At 46.8% G+C, this 19,010-nt stretch overlaps 1 protein-coding gene across 1 annotated transcript in view; it reads right to left on the reverse strand.

Moving 5' to 3' along the window:
• Nucleotides 1-9,549, reverse strand: part of HSDL2 (hydroxysteroid dehydrogenase like 2) — a 43,713-nt gene extending 34,164 nt beyond the window's left edge. The window contains exons 1-2 of the mRNA XM_006278131.4: nt 9,396-9,549; nt 5,486-5,649 (exon numbers count right to left, since the gene is read on the reverse strand). Coding sequence (XP_006278193.1) covers nt 5,486-5,649; nt 9,396-9,412 — 181 coding nt within the window. The 5' untranslated portion in view covers nt 9,413-9,549. The remainder of the gene's footprint in view (nt 1-5,485; nt 5,650-9,395) is intronic.
• Nucleotides 9,550-19,010: the final 9,461 nt, after the last annotated feature.

Raw genomic sequence — 19,010 nt, forward strand, 5'->3', positions numbered from 1 at the left:
AGACCCTTGCCAGAGTAACAGGGCTTGGCTAGCTCACATTGGTTCGAGACCACCCTGTTTTTCTCTCCACGTTGGACCTTTCTCCCTTCACGTGAAGGCAGGAGCCTAGAGGACCAGGCACCTACCCCGATACCATCACAGGAACACCCGAGTAGAAAGGGGTGGGTTCTAGGGGAGATGAAGCCCCCCAGAAGACACCTGGACACTGAGATCTGCGCCCATCTCATTGTACCCCACTACAGTCAGGTACCGCCTTATATCCTTTTCACTAGCAGCAAGTTGTGGCAGGCAGGATATAGATAAGGGAGCTAAGCACTCCTTGAGAGTGCAACACCTGGGCCCCACCCCGGTGAGTCTCTTTGGTCCAGGTTCCACTACAAGGAGTAAAACAATATGAATATAAATTGTACCAAAGCCTAGCCATACCTCATCACCACTCCCTGCAGCCACTGTCAGTGCTTCTCAAATGTGGGAAATCTGGAGTGGAGAGCTAGAGGTCCTGATACACACAGACAGATCCTAAAAACAGTCTCCTGCCCCGAGAGGTTGAGTAAGGGGTAAAAGGATGAGTAACAGGTGGTAAGTAAAAGGATACTGGGGAATGGGAGAAAGGGAAATGTTTGGCAATTCCATTTTCTGGCAGGCCAGACATCTGGAGCAGTGATGCAATTGTAAAAAGTAGGCTTATGTTCAGGGCCTGGTGTGGGATGCAAGATCTTGTGTTGCCCTGCTCATCTTCCATATCCCAGAAAAGGTTTTCACTGTCTGCACTGCTCATTCCAGCAGCTGTGGATCATGTCTCCTACTGAGAGAGGCTGGCTGTGACCTATCTGCCCTCTCACTTCTGTCTTGCAACATCTAGTCCTGCCTGGAGTTCCCCTTCCTTTTTTCTGCTAGGCCATCCAGTCCAAGTCCTACTCAAGCCGTGATCATCCCAACCAAGTGTCTGACCTGCACTTAAAAGCTTCCAGTCAGGGAGATTCCACAGCCTCTCTATTCATAGATTTTTGGGCCAGAAGGGACTTCAGCATATAATTGAGTCCAACCCCCCACCCTGGGCAGGAAAGAGCGTTGGGGTCAGATGAACCTAGCCAGATACATGTCCACCCTCCTCTTAAAGACCCCTAAGGTAGGAGATAGCACCACCTCCCTTGGAAGCCCATTCCAGATTCCAGCAACCCTTACCATAAAGAAGTTCTTTCTGATGTCCAACCTAAATCTGCTCTCTGTCAGTTTGTGGCCTTTGTTCCTAGTTACTCCAAGGGGTGCCCTTGTAAACAGAGCATCTCCTATTCCTTGCTGCCCTCCCCTGATGAATTTGTAGGCGGCCACAAGATCACCTCAGCCTTTTCTTGCAGAGGCTGAAGAGATCCAGGTTCCTCAAACTCTCCTCGTAGGGCTTTGCCTGCAGGCCCCTAACCATACTAGTGGCCCTCCTCTGAACCCTCTTGAGGTTATCCACATCCCTCTTGAAGTGTGGGGCCCAAAACAGGACATTACTCCAACTGCAGCCTGACCAAGAGGGGAAGTATCACCTCCCTAGACCTGTTTGTCATGCACCTGCTAATGTATGATAAAATGGGGCTTCCTTTACTGATTGGTTTGTCACACTGACGACTCATGTTCATCTTGGTGTCAGCAATGACTCAGAGAGCCCTTTCTGCTGCTGTACTGCTGAGAAGGTCATCCCCCAGCCTATAAGTGTGTTGGTGGTTCTTTCTGCCCAGGTGCAGCACTTTCCATTTGTCTTTGTTGAACTGCATCCTATTTCATTCTGCCCATTTTTCCAACCTGTCCAGATCCACCTGAACCCATTCCCTACCCTCTGGTGTGTTAACTTTGCCCCATGATTTGGTATCATCTGCAAACTTGGACAGGGTGCTCTCCACGCCCTTATCCAAGTCACTGATGAAGACACTGAATAGCACCAGTCCAAGGACTGAGCCTTGTGGGACTCCACTGCCCACATCTTTCCAGATCAATATCAACCCATCCACCACCACTATCTGGATGCGACCCCTAAGTCAATATGCCACCCACCTGACTGTGTGATCATCTACATCACAGCCTGTCAGTTTTTTTATGAGAACAGAATGAGATACCATATCGAAGGCCTTCTTAAAGCCTAGGTAGATGACATCTACCTTGACTCCTGCATCTAAGCATTTTGTGACCTGGCCATAAAAAGAAACAAGATTAGTCAGGCAGGATCTACCTGCAATGAATCCACGCTGATTTCCTTTCAGTATTATTTCCCCTGCTGGGCTCCCCCATAGGTGATTCTTAATGATTTTTTCCAGAGTTTTCCCAAGCATAGAGGTGAGACTAACTAGCCTATAGTTTCCTAGTTCCTCCCTCTTCCCCTTCTTGAAAATAGGGACCACACTGGCCCTTTTCCAGTCCTTTGGGACCTGACTGGAGCACCATGAGTGCTCGAACAGCCATGCCAGCAGCTCTGCTATGATGCTGGCCAATTTCTTCAACACCCTTGGATGAAGTTCATCCAGGCCCCTCCAAGTGCCCCTTCACTAAGTCTGTGTTAACAGTTGGTGATCCAGTGTCCCTCCCATGTCTATTTATGATCCAACTGGGAGATCTGTCATGGTAGGTGTCTAGGAATACAAATGCAAAGAACTCATTGAAGAGCTCAGCTTTGTCCCTGCTCTCCATCACCAATTGCCCTAGCTTGTCCTGTAGGGGTCCTATGCTACCCTGTGCCTTCTTTTTATTCCCTATATACCTGAAGAAGGACTTTTTGCTGTCCTTAATTTTTGTCACCAGCCTAAATTTGAATCCTCCTTTGGCCTTCCTGATTCCCTGGAAATGCGAGCCAGGAAGGTATACTCCTCCTTGGTAGCTACCTCCCTGTTTCCACAGCCTGTATACCTCTTTCTTTGCCCTTAGGCTTTCCTGGACTTCCCTGTTCAGCCAAGAGGGCTTCTTGGCCCTTTTGCCCCTTTTTATGTGCAATAGGATTGTCTCCTGTGCCTGTAGAATCACTCCCTTGAGGAATGAACACCCTTCCCAGACCCCCATTTCGCCAATGCTCTTGAGCTTTAATGCCTCACTAACTAGTCTCCTGAGCACACTGAGGTTAGCCTTTCTGAAGTCTAGCATTTCAGCCCTGCTGGTTAGTTTACCCACCCTTCGCTAGATAGTAAAGTCAATCAATCAATGGTCACTATCCCCTAGGTTACCTTGTATCTGCAGATTCCCCACCAGGTCATCCCCTGTAGCTAACACCAAGTCCAGCAAGGCATTTCCCCTAGTGGGATCGTATACCTCCTGAGTTAGGTGGAGGTCCTGTATGCAGGTTAAAAACCTGCGTGAGCAGTTAGATTTGGCTGACTGCTCCTGCCAGCAGATGTCAGGATAGTTTAGGTCACCCATGACAACCATCTCTCTTGACCGTATGGTCTCTGAATGCTGTCTGGAAAATTCCAGGTCTAGCTCATCCTCCTGGTGTGGCGATCTATAGTAGACCCCAACTACCAAGTCCCTTTCCCCCCGACCTCCTTGTATCCTGACCCACAGTACCTTGGTTTGGCCCTCCTCGGATCCCATCTTGATTACAGAGGATGTATATTGTTCCTTAACATAGAAAGCAACACTCTCCTTTTTTCTCCCCCATTCTATCCTGCCTGTACAACCTGTAATCCTCAATGCCTACTGCTCACTCGTGTGTAGGGTCCCACCAGGTTTCAGTTAGTCCAGATGGTCCTACTTTGAACAGAGGGTTGGACTAGATGACCTCTTGAGGCCCCTTCCAACCCTAATTTTCTATGATTCTAAAACTCTCCATTAATCCTGTCATTTAATTGTAAGAAGATTTTAAAATAAAGAAATCGAGTTGCATCTAGCCACATAACTGCTGCAAGAATGGAACAATTATAATCTAGGACTAATTATTTTAAAATGGGAAATTCTATTCTTTGAACATGACACTAGTCACTGTTTAAGTTTCTTACTAATGCTTATTAAATAGACATCAACTCTTTAATCCTAGACAAACAAACTAATCTCCATCACTGCATTAACTGGGGCTGACCCACATGTGGTTAACAGGCAACACAGAACTGCTGACACAGCACCTCCCCCTCCTCTTTCAAATGCAATCTCTGGCTGTGGACTTTCAACTGCTTTAAAAGTACTTTGTTAACAAATAAGGGAATTGAGGGGTGTTTTTTCAGGCTCTTCTAAATAGTGAGAGATTCCCTGATCACAAAAGAACAAAAACTTCTGTATAGCACTTTAACAAAAGAAAAGAAACTGTACAACAGAAATGAAGTGAGGTTGATTGTTCAATGCTGTACAGTATTTTCACACCTCACGAACAATAAGTTTACCCTGACAACACTTCTGCGAGTCAGAAAAATGATCCCTGTTATACTGAAGAAAGACTAGGGCTGGATAGAGATTAAGCAGTTCGCTTATTGTCACACAGGAACTCTGTGATCCAACAAGAAACAAACTCATGTTTCCCAAGTGTAGTCAAGCTCCTGAAGATTGCCTTCCCTTTAGTCTCTGCCCTTCATTTTGCAAAGTAACATGCGGCTCCTCAAAGACGTCAAGCCCTAGAGGCTTCTGAAAGAGCCTGCTTTTCACTGCAGTTTCTGCAAAAGCAGTAGTCTTCAAATAACCCTTTAAGATTGTGATAAATAATTATTCTTATATTGTTTCAGAACAACTAACTTTTATCTATAGGGTAACAGATTTAGACCACCGTGTATTAAAAAAGTTGTATGATACTAAAAGAGCTTAAATCAGCATTGAGTTAACCAACACAGACAGGATGTCTGAACTTAACCACAATAAGGAAGAAAGAAGAAAACATATATAGAACAAATCATAACATCACAGTTAAGACTGATCATAGACTAACACGATATCTGAAGTAGCATAAGTTAAGGTCATGACAGGGATTATGTATATGTCTAGGCTGGCCACCAAAGGGAATATCTATATTTGAAATACAAGTCTAGGCTGACCACAATGGGCCCCTTTTTGATCTGGAAATAACCTGCATATGATTATTACATGCTTGCTAACTTGCTGACTATGCATAAGGACAGGTAGGCAAGAGGGAAAAAGAGGAAATAAATTGAGAAAACCTCAAGAAACGTGAAAATTGGACATGAACAAGGGTCAACTGAAGAGGTAGTAGAATTTGATTGGATAACAGCAAACCAAGGAACTTTGAGGTATAAAAGCAACTCAGGTACATGACACAGAAGACACCACTGCGCAGATGCACAAAAGCCCCCCTTACCTGACAACTTAGCCTGGCGACAGACGTCGCCAAGCAGCAGAGTACTCATCCTATAAGTAACGTTATCTGATCATTTCATTTTGCTTTGTTTAATCTGTCAACAAATCAATGTATTTTGCATGACTGGAATGGTCAGAGTTCCCAGTTACTGCTGCTGCCCCAGCCACCTCAATTCTGCCTGCAGTCTGGGTGTAACACCCAACTGAAAAAACTTACTCTCCTCTGCAGCAGTGTAGATTGTTCCTGCAAGCTTGGGATGAGGCTCACTCGTCTTGGCAGCTATCACAATGTTTGCACCATCCTTTGCAGCTTTCAAAGCAATTGCTTTACCAATGCCACGGCTTGCACCAGTGATAAAGAGAGTACATCCTGATAATTTCCTAAGGGCAGGTAAGAGGAAGGAAAAAAGAAAGGAATTTTTTTTTTACTACCATGAGAAAAAAAATAATAAGTCACTTAAGGAAAAAAAAATAGACCTAATAACTAGGTTACAAGCTAATAACTGGTCAAAAAAAATGAACACCATTGAAATGAATACAGTAGTAATTCTCAAAAATAGTGCGGCAGCACCCTGGGGTGTGCAAGAGGGTAAGCACTGTTATAAATAATTTTTTTTAATGGGCTGCTACTAAATTCAGAAAAGTTATGGAGGGGTGCTTTGAGCCTAAGAAGCCTGAGAATCACTGTCTTACCTCATGGCTTTAAGCATGTTATTTCTCTATCCCACTGACCTAAAAAAAAAAAACACGTACCTTCACTTTCAGTACCCTTTATTGCCAACACCTATGCTGTCTCTCATCTCTCCTATCAGGGTCGTCCAATTGCCAAGAACCGGGGGCGACAGCAGCATTAGCCACAATGCCCCCAAGCCTCATGTCACAACCCAAGGGTGTGATTTTTGTTTTGTGTGTGCTTTGGCACCACTGAATTATTTTCCCGCCAATTTGTAGCATTCTTTGCAGTGTGCATTTCTTCTTTGCAGCTAAGAAATGCACGTTGCAAGGAGTTCCCGCCATTTGTATTCTAATTCGAGCCCCATTATTGGCTTGCGTTAAATTATTCACGCGTGGCAGCTAGTGATTGGCTTGCTAGCCGTATAAAAGGCTTGAGTTGGTTTCCGCCCAAGTTGGAGGACTCCATGAACATCAGGAGGAGGAGACTTCACGTCTTGTGAAGATCTCTAAGCGCTGCGGAGCCTATTGGACCCAACGTGTTTCAAGAAGGCAACAGGGGTCTGATCAGCCTCTCGCCTCTCCCCGTCGCCGCCTGATCCCTCGACGTACCCTTCCCTGCACGCAAGTTCCACGGAGCCTAGCAAACTTTGTGTGAGTCTATTCAGAGCTCTTTGTTTCGAGTACTTTCTTCGGTTGGCGGGACGGGCTCGCGGTTTAGAACCTCCAACCGGATGGGCTAGAAGACTGTTCACGGGAAGGAACTCTAGTCCGCCTCTCTTCTTTTCTATCTGTAACTGTAACTCAAGCAAGTTTTCCTCCCTGCACCGCGACCATCTTCGGTGTAAGTAAAATAATCTTGAATCAACCATTACGCGTCCGTGCCTAATTCTAGCGTGTCGCCTAATTTCTCCAATCCAGCGTGCCTGGGCTGCTGGCCACAGCCCGTGCGGCGCGAAAAAGGGCCCGGCTCGCTCCCGGCCCACACACCTCACACCCCACAGATACTCCCCCCCACCGCTGCACTGCATGTCCATGGCCCCCCTCACCACTAAATCATGTGCCCATGACTGTCCCGACCAGAGCACCACATGCCTGGGACCACCTGCTTACCCCATACCTACTGCTGCACCGCACGCCCCAGGCTCGCCCTCAGCTCTGGCAGCTGCAATTTAATCCCATGCAGGCAGCAGGTGGTCCATAGGCCCATCTTATACTTTCAAGATGCCTGGATCAGACTCTTATTAGATTTTAGCAAGCAACAACTTCCATGCTTTCTACTATGTTTCTCCCTCACATTTTCAGGGAACTTCCCTGAAAATGTTTACATTGTCCTCCTTCAAATGTTTTCTTATATTTTATGTTGTGTTTGGGAGAGAGGAGGACACCTGCCTGGGGGGCAGTGGGACACGCCACGGGCCGGATGGCACCTAGGCCAGGAGGGACTGAGGGACCCACCGTAGGCCTGACAAAGTCCCTCCATGGGCCAGATCCGGCTCGCAGGCTGTACTTTGCCCACCCCTGGTTTAAGTCTACTGGCTCCTTATCATGCTAAATATTATCTCATTGGCCCTTTGTAAGCTGACTTACACCAGTCTCTTACCTTTTGTCTTATACTTCAACTGCAAGCATTTTGGGGACCTTTTTTGTTCTGTGTTTATACAGCACTGTGTTTGATGGTGGTATACAGAGCTCAGAATTCATATAATTAAAAAACCGAGACACTCAGACTTCTTTTATGTTGCCTGAAAAACCTTTTTAAGTCTGTTCTGGTCTAAAAACCCTGTTCAACTGCCATTGTGAAATTCCATTTTTGTTTCTTAATCATTTTCATACCAAGTGTATTCTGTTTGCAAGGAAAGAGATGCTGATTAACTGCCTGCCCTACAAACAGCTTTCTATCTGTGAGTCAGTCTGAGATCCTGTCTTTTCATGCATCACTGATGATAAAAATTCCATAAAATAAATGAGCAACACTTTTTTTAAAACTATGAGAAACCATCATACACTGCTGTTGCTAAAGCATGGAAATGGACGCATTTCAACTATCGTACTTTTGGCCTTGCAGTATGGCAAACAAAAGCAGAAATTATTTCCAAGTTCAGACCCTATGCATGCATGTTGAACTCTGAAATTAAGGTGTCATTTACATAAAATGATTTTTCAGAGGAGAGTCACAACTTAAAGAAACCTCACTTCTAAATAATTTAAGATGAATCATTTTCATTGCAGAATCTAGCAGGTATAAACATGCCAGTTGGTCAACTACAAAGAATACTCCTCCGGCTCTGTGTCCTCTCAGGCTCAGTCCTGCTCCCTCTGCCTGTTGCTAAGATTGTCTCCTGACAGCAACCTTGGAACCCATCCGCTGCCAACGACAGAGGATCAAAGGTCCGCGGTGCTTCTGCCCCAGCCCTAACATGCAGTGGCTTTCCTTGTGGGAGCCAAATCAAGTTACAAAACTATTAGGAATAAAAATGAGGCTCTCCTCATTCTTTCAGACCTAGGAAAGAGACAGCAAAGGATTATGGGTGAGGCTTGCAGCACTCCAAGACTGCCCAATGCATTGCTGTCAGCTGCTTCTAAAACTATCCCAAACTTTAGCCCTTTGGACTGACAACTCTCACAATAAAGGTCAGCCACATCAGAGGACTTTTCTACCAAGTGGTTAAAGATTTTAGAGCAGAAATGCTGTGGACATTTTAACTCTCCCTGCACCTGAAGGGTGTTTGTACCCAAAAGCTTGCAAAGAACAATTTTTCCAACTATTAGTTGGTCTAATAAAAGATATATCTACCCAAAGAACCCTGTTGACTTTTTAAACACATCTCTTCTATGAGCTCTTCGAAAATGTCCCTTTTTTTCCTTATCACCTCCCTGCTCTTCTCCTTCCTCCTCCAAATCAGAGACCAGACCCAGAGCCTGCTTTGGCAGCACTTTTCCTTTTTTGGCCCAGCCCCCTTCTCTCCTTTCTTTTTATCGAGATCCTTCCTTGGCTTGTCTTCTTCCTTCTGAGTTTCTGCATCCTTTTTTTCCACCTGCTTTCTAGGGCTTTTTTTCTTCTGGTCCTTTTTTCTTAGTCTCACCTTCCGCATCCTGAACTAGTCGCTCTCTGAAGGGCAGCGCTAGAGGGAACCGTGCTGCTGTGCCCCTGGCAAGGGCTCTGCGGGGCAGTGGGGTGTGCCAGGGAGGTGCGCGAGACAGTGGGGTGTGCGCAGGGGTCCCTCCTGCACTGATGCTGCAGATGGGGGGCATAGGAGCGCAGGAGGACAGCTACCCCACCTGGGAGCTGTGCCTCCTGAGCTACTGGAGGACTACGAACTCTTTCCCCACCCGCCAGTCCCGGCCCCAGGCGCTGCCCGATCCCCCGGAGGTGTCCGAGGAGCGCACCGCGCATGCGCGGCCAGGATAACACGGAGTGGGCTGCAGGCAATGCGGCGTGGACAGACGCTTACCCCGTGTTGGGCAGCATGGCCGCTATCGGCGAGTGGGCCCCGGACGAGACGGGAGCCCCGCAGACGTGGAGGGTCGGGGGAAGGAGGAAGGGGAACAAAGAGCGAGCCGGAACCTCCTGGGGGTCCAGTGAGTGCGCGGCACCGGGTGAAAGGTCACAACAATGGCGGTGGGGTGGCCACGCCCCCTTAATGACCGCCGGCCCCGCCCCCTGAGCGCCGGCCAGCCCCTCCCTCCCCATGGCAACCAGCGCCCGAGCGGGCGTGTTCTGGGACACGTGTCGCGGTGTGGGCGGGGCTGAGCCGCGGGGTGGGGGGAAGGGCGTCTGACGTCACTGAGGACAAGGGAGGGCTGTGAGGGGGCAGGCCCTGGAGGGATTTAACCAACTAGTCAGTGAAGTAACCAGTTAGTTTGTAGATGTCTTTCGTTTCTCTTTTCAGTTTCTCTCCCCAGATCTGCTGCCGTGAGAGGAAGGAGGTGTGTGACCAGGAGCTGGCTGCCCCTTTGGAATAGGCTTGCACTCAGCCACTTTGGTGTGTCTAGAGCAGTGGGTCTCAACCTTTGTTGTACCAGGACCCATTTGTAAACATTGACGGCTAGTCCTGACCCAGTGCTCCTCACTCCCAACCCGCTGCCCCCAGTCCCTGCCTGCCCAGTGTGCGGGGCAAGGGATGGGTGTGTGGGGCGGGGGCATGGGGACCCAGGCAGTCCCTGGCAGGCTAGAGCTCTGGCAGCCTGCAAGGGAAAAACCGCCATTTCCCATGGTTTTTCCCTTTAAAGGAGAATCCGTTTTTAAAGTTTGCAACCCTTTCATCTATTCTTGCAACGCACTTCTGGATCACAAGCCACGGGTTGAGAAACACTGATCTAGAGAGCACAGGCCAGCCCCATGCAGAGGTACCCAAGTTACCTCCTCACCTGTGAGTCAGCTCTAGTAGCAGAGAGAAGTAGTTAGCCGGAAATCAGGCAGAAGGCAAGGTAGGGATACACCTTGTAGGCTTGCTAAATCAGATGCATAGGAGCGTAAGCTTTCCTGAGCTGAAGCTCGCTTCATCAGGTGCTGTGAAAGGACAAGCCTAGGGCAGTGTGTAAAGTAGAGAGGGTGCTTTGGATACAAAAGATTGGGAGGGTGGGAGGGAGACCGTGCTGGGGAGAGGCATAAAAGCAGTCAGCTGTATTTGCACTGTCTTGCATCTAGGCCTGTTAGTACTGATGGGGGGAAAGAGCGCTAGTTAGCCTGCTGCAGTGCTGTGTGAACACAACTATACTGTTTCTGGAATGAAAGCTAATGTGTGCAGAGTTAGGGTTACCATTATTTCCAGGATCAAAAGAGAACACCTGTGGAGAGGTAGGGGTATATAATTGGGGGGGGCAGTGATGTTCCTGTGCCCTGCCTCTGCTCCTTGCTCCTAAGCCCCTGGCCCCCCAAGCCTGCTAGTACCCCTCACTCCTGACCTGCAGTCCTGCCCCCTCAGCCCTGCTAGTGCCCCTCACTCATGACCCTCAGCCCTGTCCCCCCCCTGCTTCCAGTGCCTCTCAAATCCTGCCTCCCCCAGCCCTGCCGGTGCCTCTCACTCCCAACGTGCAACCCTCTGCCCGCGACCATGCTGAGTACACACATACACCTCCCCCCCGGAACAGCTTGCCACAGCATCCCCCACCCCACTGCAGAGCATGTGACCCCTGGCAACCAATCACTTTGCCCACTGCTCCCAGTCCCAACCATCCAAGCTGCTAGTGCCTGGGAAAAGCAGAGGCAAAACAAAAACCTGGATATCTACTCGCATTTTAGAAACTCACCTGGACACAAGGAAAGGGGCCCAAAAAAGAGGGCACGTCCAGGAAAACCCAAACATAGAGTTGCCTTTGGTATCTTTTGTTTTGTACCACGCTTTCATGCCCTTCAAACCCTTTGATGCAACTGTCTTCCCCTCTATCCCCCCCTCAAGCCAGGCATGCTGTGTGCACTGTCAAAGGCTTGTAAGTTCTGAGAAATACCATCTCTCCCTGTATCTCCCTTGCTGTTTATTGTGCCAGGCTCTGTGGCTGCTCCTTTATTGACAGTGCCAACTACAAGGTACTATTTTACTGTCCCTTTTCAAAATAGAACAAATCTTTAAGGGCACTGCAAATCTCACTGAATATAGTGTCGCAGCCTATATTTCTTGTTGGAAGCTCATTTTATGTTCTAATCCAATGCCTTAGGCTCAATAAAATTTTCAGAAAAAATGTATAACACGTATGGTAGATGGGGTTGGTAGCACCGACTTTTATTCAGGTGACCTGAGACTTCCTATTATAAAACCCAATTTCCATTTAATTGTAAGTCTGTTATGTTAACTGTTTGGACTGAATTTTTCCATGCTGGGTAACTGCCTTGGGCTATATTTTTTCAGGCACAAGTTCAGCCACATCCAAAAATAAGGGGAAAATGTTTTGCCAAAATTAAACACTGTAGTGACCTTTTTGTTAGGAAGCTCTAATGCTCCTTCTATAATCTCATAGTGCTTAGGGTCAGATGGGACCTAAACAGATCATGAGGTCTGACCCCCTTCCCTGGGCAGGAATGGGTGCTACGGTCATATGACCCAGCCATATATCTGTCCAGCCACCTCTTGAAGGCCCCCAAGATAAAATGCTCTGGTAGTGGTGGGATTTGAACCCACACCACAAAAGGGAATGAAGCCTTAATTTAGCACCTTAGACCGCTCAGCCATACTGGCAAAGCAAAGGCTTAGAATTTGATGTAAAGGGATTTTGTGTCAAGGTTATGCATTTGCTTTCCCCATGAAAATCCACCTAGATTTGACCACGTTACAAGACTCAGAAACATCTTAATGTATACATGGTCTGTAGAGACTTCCTAGAAGTTTGCAACTAATTCTTTTCCCAGTAGACAAGTTCCAGTCAAGGAAACTGCTGAAGAACTGGCCTGAGAACTGAGAAGAAGGTGGCTGACTGTCTCCCATCTCAGCCCGGATAGCATGGAGGAAGGATTTTTTTTTAATTTGAAAAATCCCATAGTTAGGGAAATGGAGTTCATCATGCTGATGTCCAGAGATTTAGTGATGATAATAACCTTTGTTTTCTCCAAAGTGTATTCTTGGCTGAATAGGGAATCCCTGTATACTTTGTAGTTACTTGAACTAAATAGGAGGAGGCAGTTCTGGGTTTATTTTATTTACAACTAACCAAACTTGCCTAATGATTGCTAGTTCTAGTCTTAAGTCAGAAGAACATATAACATTATTCTTTTTGGGACCTGACCTGAAGGGACTTTTACATATACCTTTCCCTGCACGTTTGGGGAAATGAATAATCAATGAATTAGGATAAGTTGAAAAGGACATTTCAAGGCCCCAAACCAAATTTAATAAATCACACTGCTACAAGGTTTGGCTATATATAGGAGAAGCAGGAGTTTTTATATCTTGCTGTTTCATTAATCTAGTAGTATCTTTTACATCTTAGTTTTTTTCTTAATCTAGTAGTAATACTCTTCCTGTGGGTCTAAAGAAGGTTGAGAGGACAGATCAAAATAGGCCACATCCACAAAGGGGTTCAACCTGACTTAAAACTTATAGGCGCATCTACATGAAACATTTACTGTGCAGTTGACTAATTAACTGCTCAGTAAACCTCTCAGCGTCTAGACATGCTCCCCTAATAGGGCACACAAACCTAATAAACTCTGCAGCAGGGTAGTACCTGTATTTGTAGGTAGCTAGAGAAAAGAGTCGTACCCCAGATCTTTTGGTCCATATGCCTTCAGGATTCTGCACCATTTGACCCCTTCACACATCTCCTTTCATCTGTTCCTGCTACTCCGTTGCTGATTTTGTTTCTCTCAGCGCTTGTTCTTGATTATACTTCTTGTCTCCTCCCACTTTTGATTTCACATTTTCTGTTGGGTTGGAGAACCATACAGGAAGCACAAAACATTATTAAATTGATATGATGACCACCAGCTTATACAAGTTACCAAACAGAAAACTAAATACAGAGAAACTTTTTTAAAGAAGAATCCCCATGTACCCCTCTCCCCCCCACACATCGCTGCATCAAAGCAAATATGTTCAAAAGTATCTTATGTTACACAGTTTATACCTACTGCTCTCGAGTGTTGCCTCTAAACAGGCTTCATTCCAACTATAGGATGACAATGGTTTCTAGAATTCTACTATCTTCAAATAGGACAGAAGAATTTTCAGGTTTTAAATTGAACTTTTATCACATTTCATCTCAATTCCTGGAGGCTCCCAGAATCTCACTTTTTTCCCACTTCAAATGTTTGTGGTTGAGTCCTCTTTCTTCTGCTCTTCAACCTTATCTGCCCCCTCCTCTTCACTGGCTTTCTTCACAATTTCTCATATAATTTAAATTGTGTTCTTGCCTTCAGGATTCTGCACCATTCACTCCTTCACACATCTCCTTTCACTGTTTCTTCTACTCCATTGCTGATTTTGTTTCTTTCAGCACTTGTTCTTGATTATACTTCTTGTCTCCTCCCACTTTTGATTTTATGTTTGCTTTCTTCTTGTGTGCTGTGTTTGGAACGGCTTCTGCCACACTTCCTCTTGCATTTATGAAAACTTAATACCAAGACCCCTTTTAACATATGCATGTAACCCAAGCAGTACTCCAAGAGGTACCCTGTCTCTAATTGAAGGGATCAAAGCAGGTGCACAAGCGCTGTGGGAGGTATAGGGACTCTTCTCCCCCTATAGAGCAGAGCCAGACCACCAATGGGGACTTAACCATATACCTTTTAATGAGGAAACAATACTGGGAACATAACCAGTATAAACCGGGGGGGGGGGGGGGGGCATAGGGGACACTACAGTGCCCTGAAGGGGCAGGATTCAACAAAGGTTAGACACTTACAATCATAGACATATTCATCCAGTTGACAAAAGACAGGGTTAACCAAAATGTAAAACACAAACAGCAGAACAAACAATACTGGTTGGTATTACTGGAAATACAAAAGACACAAAATACAAAATGTCAAATGACAAGGAATATAGGGCCTAGGTACCTGGAGAGGGAGAAAACCACAATAGCCCCTTTCCACTGCAAGAGGAATTTTTCCCTGTTAGCTCACTCACCCCAAGTCACCAAAGCTGGAACTTGAATTCTGCTCTCCCACATGGTAGGCAGAAACTCTGCCACACAGCCACCAGTACTGGTATTGTTCTAAGCTGCTAGGGGTCTTGACCTTCCTAGAGCCCTGGCCTCACGTCAAGCTGCCTGGCCTCTGATTGGAGGAGCTGGGAGCAGATCTGGGAACCTCTCAGGTCACTGCTCAGATGTTGCTGGAGCTGGGGAGCCTCTCCTGCTGGCCACAGCCTCTTGTAGGGGATCCTGGAGCCCCAGCGGGGAGCCTCTCCTGCCAGCTGCACGCTGCACTGCTGAAGACCCCAGTGCTGTCTGCAGGTCCCACTCCTTCAGGCTCTTCTGGGGCAACTGCTTCTGCCAGCTCTTGCCAGCTCCTTGAAGCTCCTTCCTTGTGGTCCCTCGCTAGTCTCTCCTGAGTCAGCCGTGCTGCCCCTTTTATCCCCCTCCAGGTGATCCACAGGGCCAATCAGGGGACATGGAAGGTGAGTCTCCAGGGCCTGATTGGTGAGGAAAGGGAATCCCAAGTCCTCCAATCATCTTTTACCCCTTCAAAACTCCTGGGCCAAATCATTACCAGATTGGTGAGGAAAGGGAATCCCAAGTCCTCCAATCATCTTTCGCCCTTTCAAACCCCTGGGCTAAGTCACTGCCAGCCAGCCCGTCACATCCATAGTGGATCTAACTTCTTCAGCATGGCATTCTGGTTTCTACAGGGCTGTAATGCAGTAAAGTGAAGTGTGCAATGGATTCAGAATCAATATGTATGGAAGGGTTTATTGAATTGAACATGGAAGTGACTAATACAATTAGTGTGGTATTCATTTTCATTTTGATATCATGTTCAATTTATACTGTCACTGCATTTTCTGTTTTCATAGTGCTGCAGATGCCTGTAGGCACAATACATAACTGTACCAAGATGATCAACAACAATTGAAAACATGGACATTTGAAATTGCTGTTCAGTTTCCTAGTCATCACCCCAATAAGATAATGGCATTGTGCACTTCTTTCTGAACTATTGTTTGAGGCAGTTCACAGATACAATTGCACTGGTTATACTAGGTTCATGTTTCAAAGGTTGGAAATTTAATTGCTCTTTTAAATTTAAATAAGTGCTTTGACTCTGTATCAGTGCGGTGATCCTGTGGCAGATTCCCAGGGTGAAAAATTACAGAATACACATAACCACACTTCATGCTGTTATGGGTTGCTTGTAACTGCCTGCCTTCATTTAAGATATTGTAAACTCCTTTGGGGAGCCAGACAGCTGAAACAATATCAGGTTCCATCCAAACACAAGAACATGTCAGCAACCAAACTAAAAGCATATGTGGGCAGAGGTGTTTTACCAGCTATTATACCATGAAGACTTGTGTCCATGAAAGAAAAGCAGAGAAAAAACCAAAAAAAGCTGAAGGAGATGGCACAAAAGTAAATTTTAGATGCAACCTGAATAAACATTAGTAGCATGGCCCTGAGAAAAGCCTAACAAGCTTTATGAGCTGGGTGCTGCCTGAAAGGACTTTGGCGCTGAGCAAAGATGTTCTTTCTTGTTCTTTGTTGCCCGTTGCATTCTAGGAACTAGGACTTTTTATGTCCTAGTATGCCAGCTTTCCCATAAATAGCACCTCTTCACATCCTTTTTCTTGTATGGCTATTCCTACATATTGAATTTATAGGATCTAGACTAGGGGCAGCAACCTGTGCCCTGTGGGCCATATCTGGTCTATGGAACAATTTTATCTAGCCAGCAAAGCCTGGATATCAGGTACAATTCAGCAATAGGGTGTTCTGTGGTGATTTGGCAGTAGTGGATGAAGAGTTGGGGGAGGAATGTCCTAAAATGAATTGGTGGCAGAAGGGTTTGCATGCATGGTGGTGGCAGAGAAAAAACTGGTAGTGGCCAGGTAGGAAGTACCAGCTCACCTTGGACTGAGCTGCTTTATTTTGGCCTGCTGCTTCCAATCTAAACAGCAAAAACCTTTAGGGCAAGCCAGTTTGTTTAGATTGTGAAGCAGCTGGTACATTTAAATGCTTTATATATAATAAAGAACGACTTGCAAGATTGTTATTAATTGTATTACATCAATGCCTAGAAATTCCAGCCATGGACTAGGATAATCTGTACTGCAGTTCACCTGTTGACACCAGGGCTGCATGTATCTACTTAGGAAGATGCATTAAGAAAGGTTTCTTTCTTGGAAAAAACTCCTGCTGCTTAGATTTACTTAGAAAGCTGTGTTACTTTGGTTTGGGCTCCTGCCAGGGGTCTGTTTCTCCCTTTGTATTTGTCAGATACTTTGTTTTTCACCCTGTTTATTCTGTCATTTTCTTATGCTCTAATCTTCCTGACTCTGCACTTCTGGTTCCTCCATCTTCTTCTATGCGCCTGTGATGCTTTCTGTGGCTTTGACTCAACTGTCCTTAGAATGTCAAGCTTGGGTCACTTCCCTGGGCTCCTGTATAAGTTTCTAGGTCATGGGCTGCCCCCAGTAGCTCTAGGATGTAACCTCTCCTGAGGCTAACAGTACAGAAGATCCCCACAAAGTGAGGAGAAAAGGAAGCCCTCAAGAGGGCTCTTCAGTGTTGCTGGTCTTTTGTCCCTCCCTCCCTGAACTTTAGATTCTCTAGAGATGATTGCATAGCCCCCTTTGACATTCGGTAAACTTGCATTGATGCTGTTGTTTAATGACAGTTTGACACTATCTTAGCCCCCTTCAGTATACACAATGTGTCTCACTTCAGAGTCTTTCTTCTGCCTCCAGAGGTACCAATATCTAAGATCTGTGACAACAGCCATCATCTGCGACAACAACCATCACCCTCTTCACCATCACACACACCTCATATACTGAGACGCCTGTTGGAAGTTTTGACAGGACCCAGATGTCTTTCTGTTGTTGTGTTGTTTGTTGCAGAAACACACATCATTTCTTGTAGAGGAGGATGTGCCAGAAACTGATCTATCAGGTTAAAGAAGTACTCCTGACCTTGTGCTACACAAGGAAACTGGTACCTCATAGTGTCTAAGAGGGAAGTACTTATCATATGCTGGAGGCAAAACCTCTAAGGTTGTGCCCTGCCAAGTATACTTTTAGCAATCCCTTCATTCAGAAAGGCCTTTCTTTACCCTGAGAATTCCTCCAGACTGTGTCTGAAGGAACTTGTCACAGTTACCAGGCAAAGAGCACTGCTGACCTACCTAGACCTCTCTAAACATGCCCCCTCTAAGTCTCAGATGTCTAATTGTCACCTGTGGGTGAATATGGAATCACACAGTTCTCACATATTCAGGTTGGGTGCTTGTTTGCCAGGCCTGGTATCAGTCATGATCCCCTTAGCAGGCACGATGTATATCTGTAGTTCCTTTTCCTCCTGGGCAATGATAATGGTAGCCGGTGATGAAAGAGACTTCTGAAAGGAAAGTAGAACTTATTTAGCACAAAAGCATTTCAGATAAAGCATTATAAAGTCAATAAAACAGGTAATAAACTTACCTGCGTACTAGGAGACTTACCTGCTTTCTAACCACCTTCTGTATAGGAACTTTGAAATGAGCAACTCCCCATAGACTCTTGTAGGGATCTTTCCTCTGTGTTGCTATAGCAGCTTCTTGTCAGAAATTGCTTGGAGACCCTAACTCAGGCGTGGGCAAAATACAGTCTGCAGGCTGGATCCAACCCAGCAACTGATTGGATCTTGTCCACGGGAGGCCACCTACCTGTTGATTGTATCTGGCCTGCAGCTGACCCTGCATCTTTTTGCATGGAGCCAAGCCCTGCCTGCTCCTGCCCAGGGCAGCATATCATGCACCCGCCAACAGCCCCAGCTCCAGCCGGTGTGCCAAGCTACCCAGCAGGGCTTCTCTGGCCTGGATCCACTCAGCTCCCACCATGTCCAGTGGCTCCTTCTTCTCCTTCTCCTAAATTTCCTGCGCTGCTCCAGGCAGCAGGTAGCACAGGGAAGTGATGGAAGATGTAGGGATACGCAAGAGGTACCATATACCCAGCCAGGCTGTGGGGAAGCTGCAGCCAAGTGACTCCTGCCCCAGTTTGTGGGGCTCCAGCTCCAGCTCCCAGCTGCCTTCCCCCAACTCAGCTGCCAGCAGGTGGCTGCTCATCATGCCAGGGGGGTGGAGTGAGTGGAAAGTAGTCTAGAGCTGGACCCCCACACACTGGGGCAGGAGCCATCTGTCTTCAGCTTCCCCCCTGCCTGGCTGGGCATCAGTTGTTCTGCACATGTCCCCATGGCTTCCCCACATTACCTGCTGCCTGGAGTGGTGCAGGAGGAGCCGCTGGAGGTGGGGGGAGCCAGACAGTACCTGGGCAGCTGCAGCCACACGGGGAGCAGCCCTGACAGAAAGCTGTGAACATTGGCCAGGGCTGGGTGTGGGTGGGAGCACAGTGTGGGCTGCCCCAGGCACCAGCGGGTGGATCTTGGCCCCATGCAGAGCACTGTGGTTGGATGTACCTGCCAGGCTTCGTGGAGCCTCTCCC

Source organism: Alligator mississippiensis, chromosome 3 (genome assembly GCF_030867095.1).
Source record: "Alligator mississippiensis isolate rAllMis1 chromosome 3, rAllMis1, whole genome shotgun sequence".
NCBI lineage: Eukaryota > Metazoa > Chordata > Crocodylia > Alligatoridae > Alligator > Alligator mississippiensis.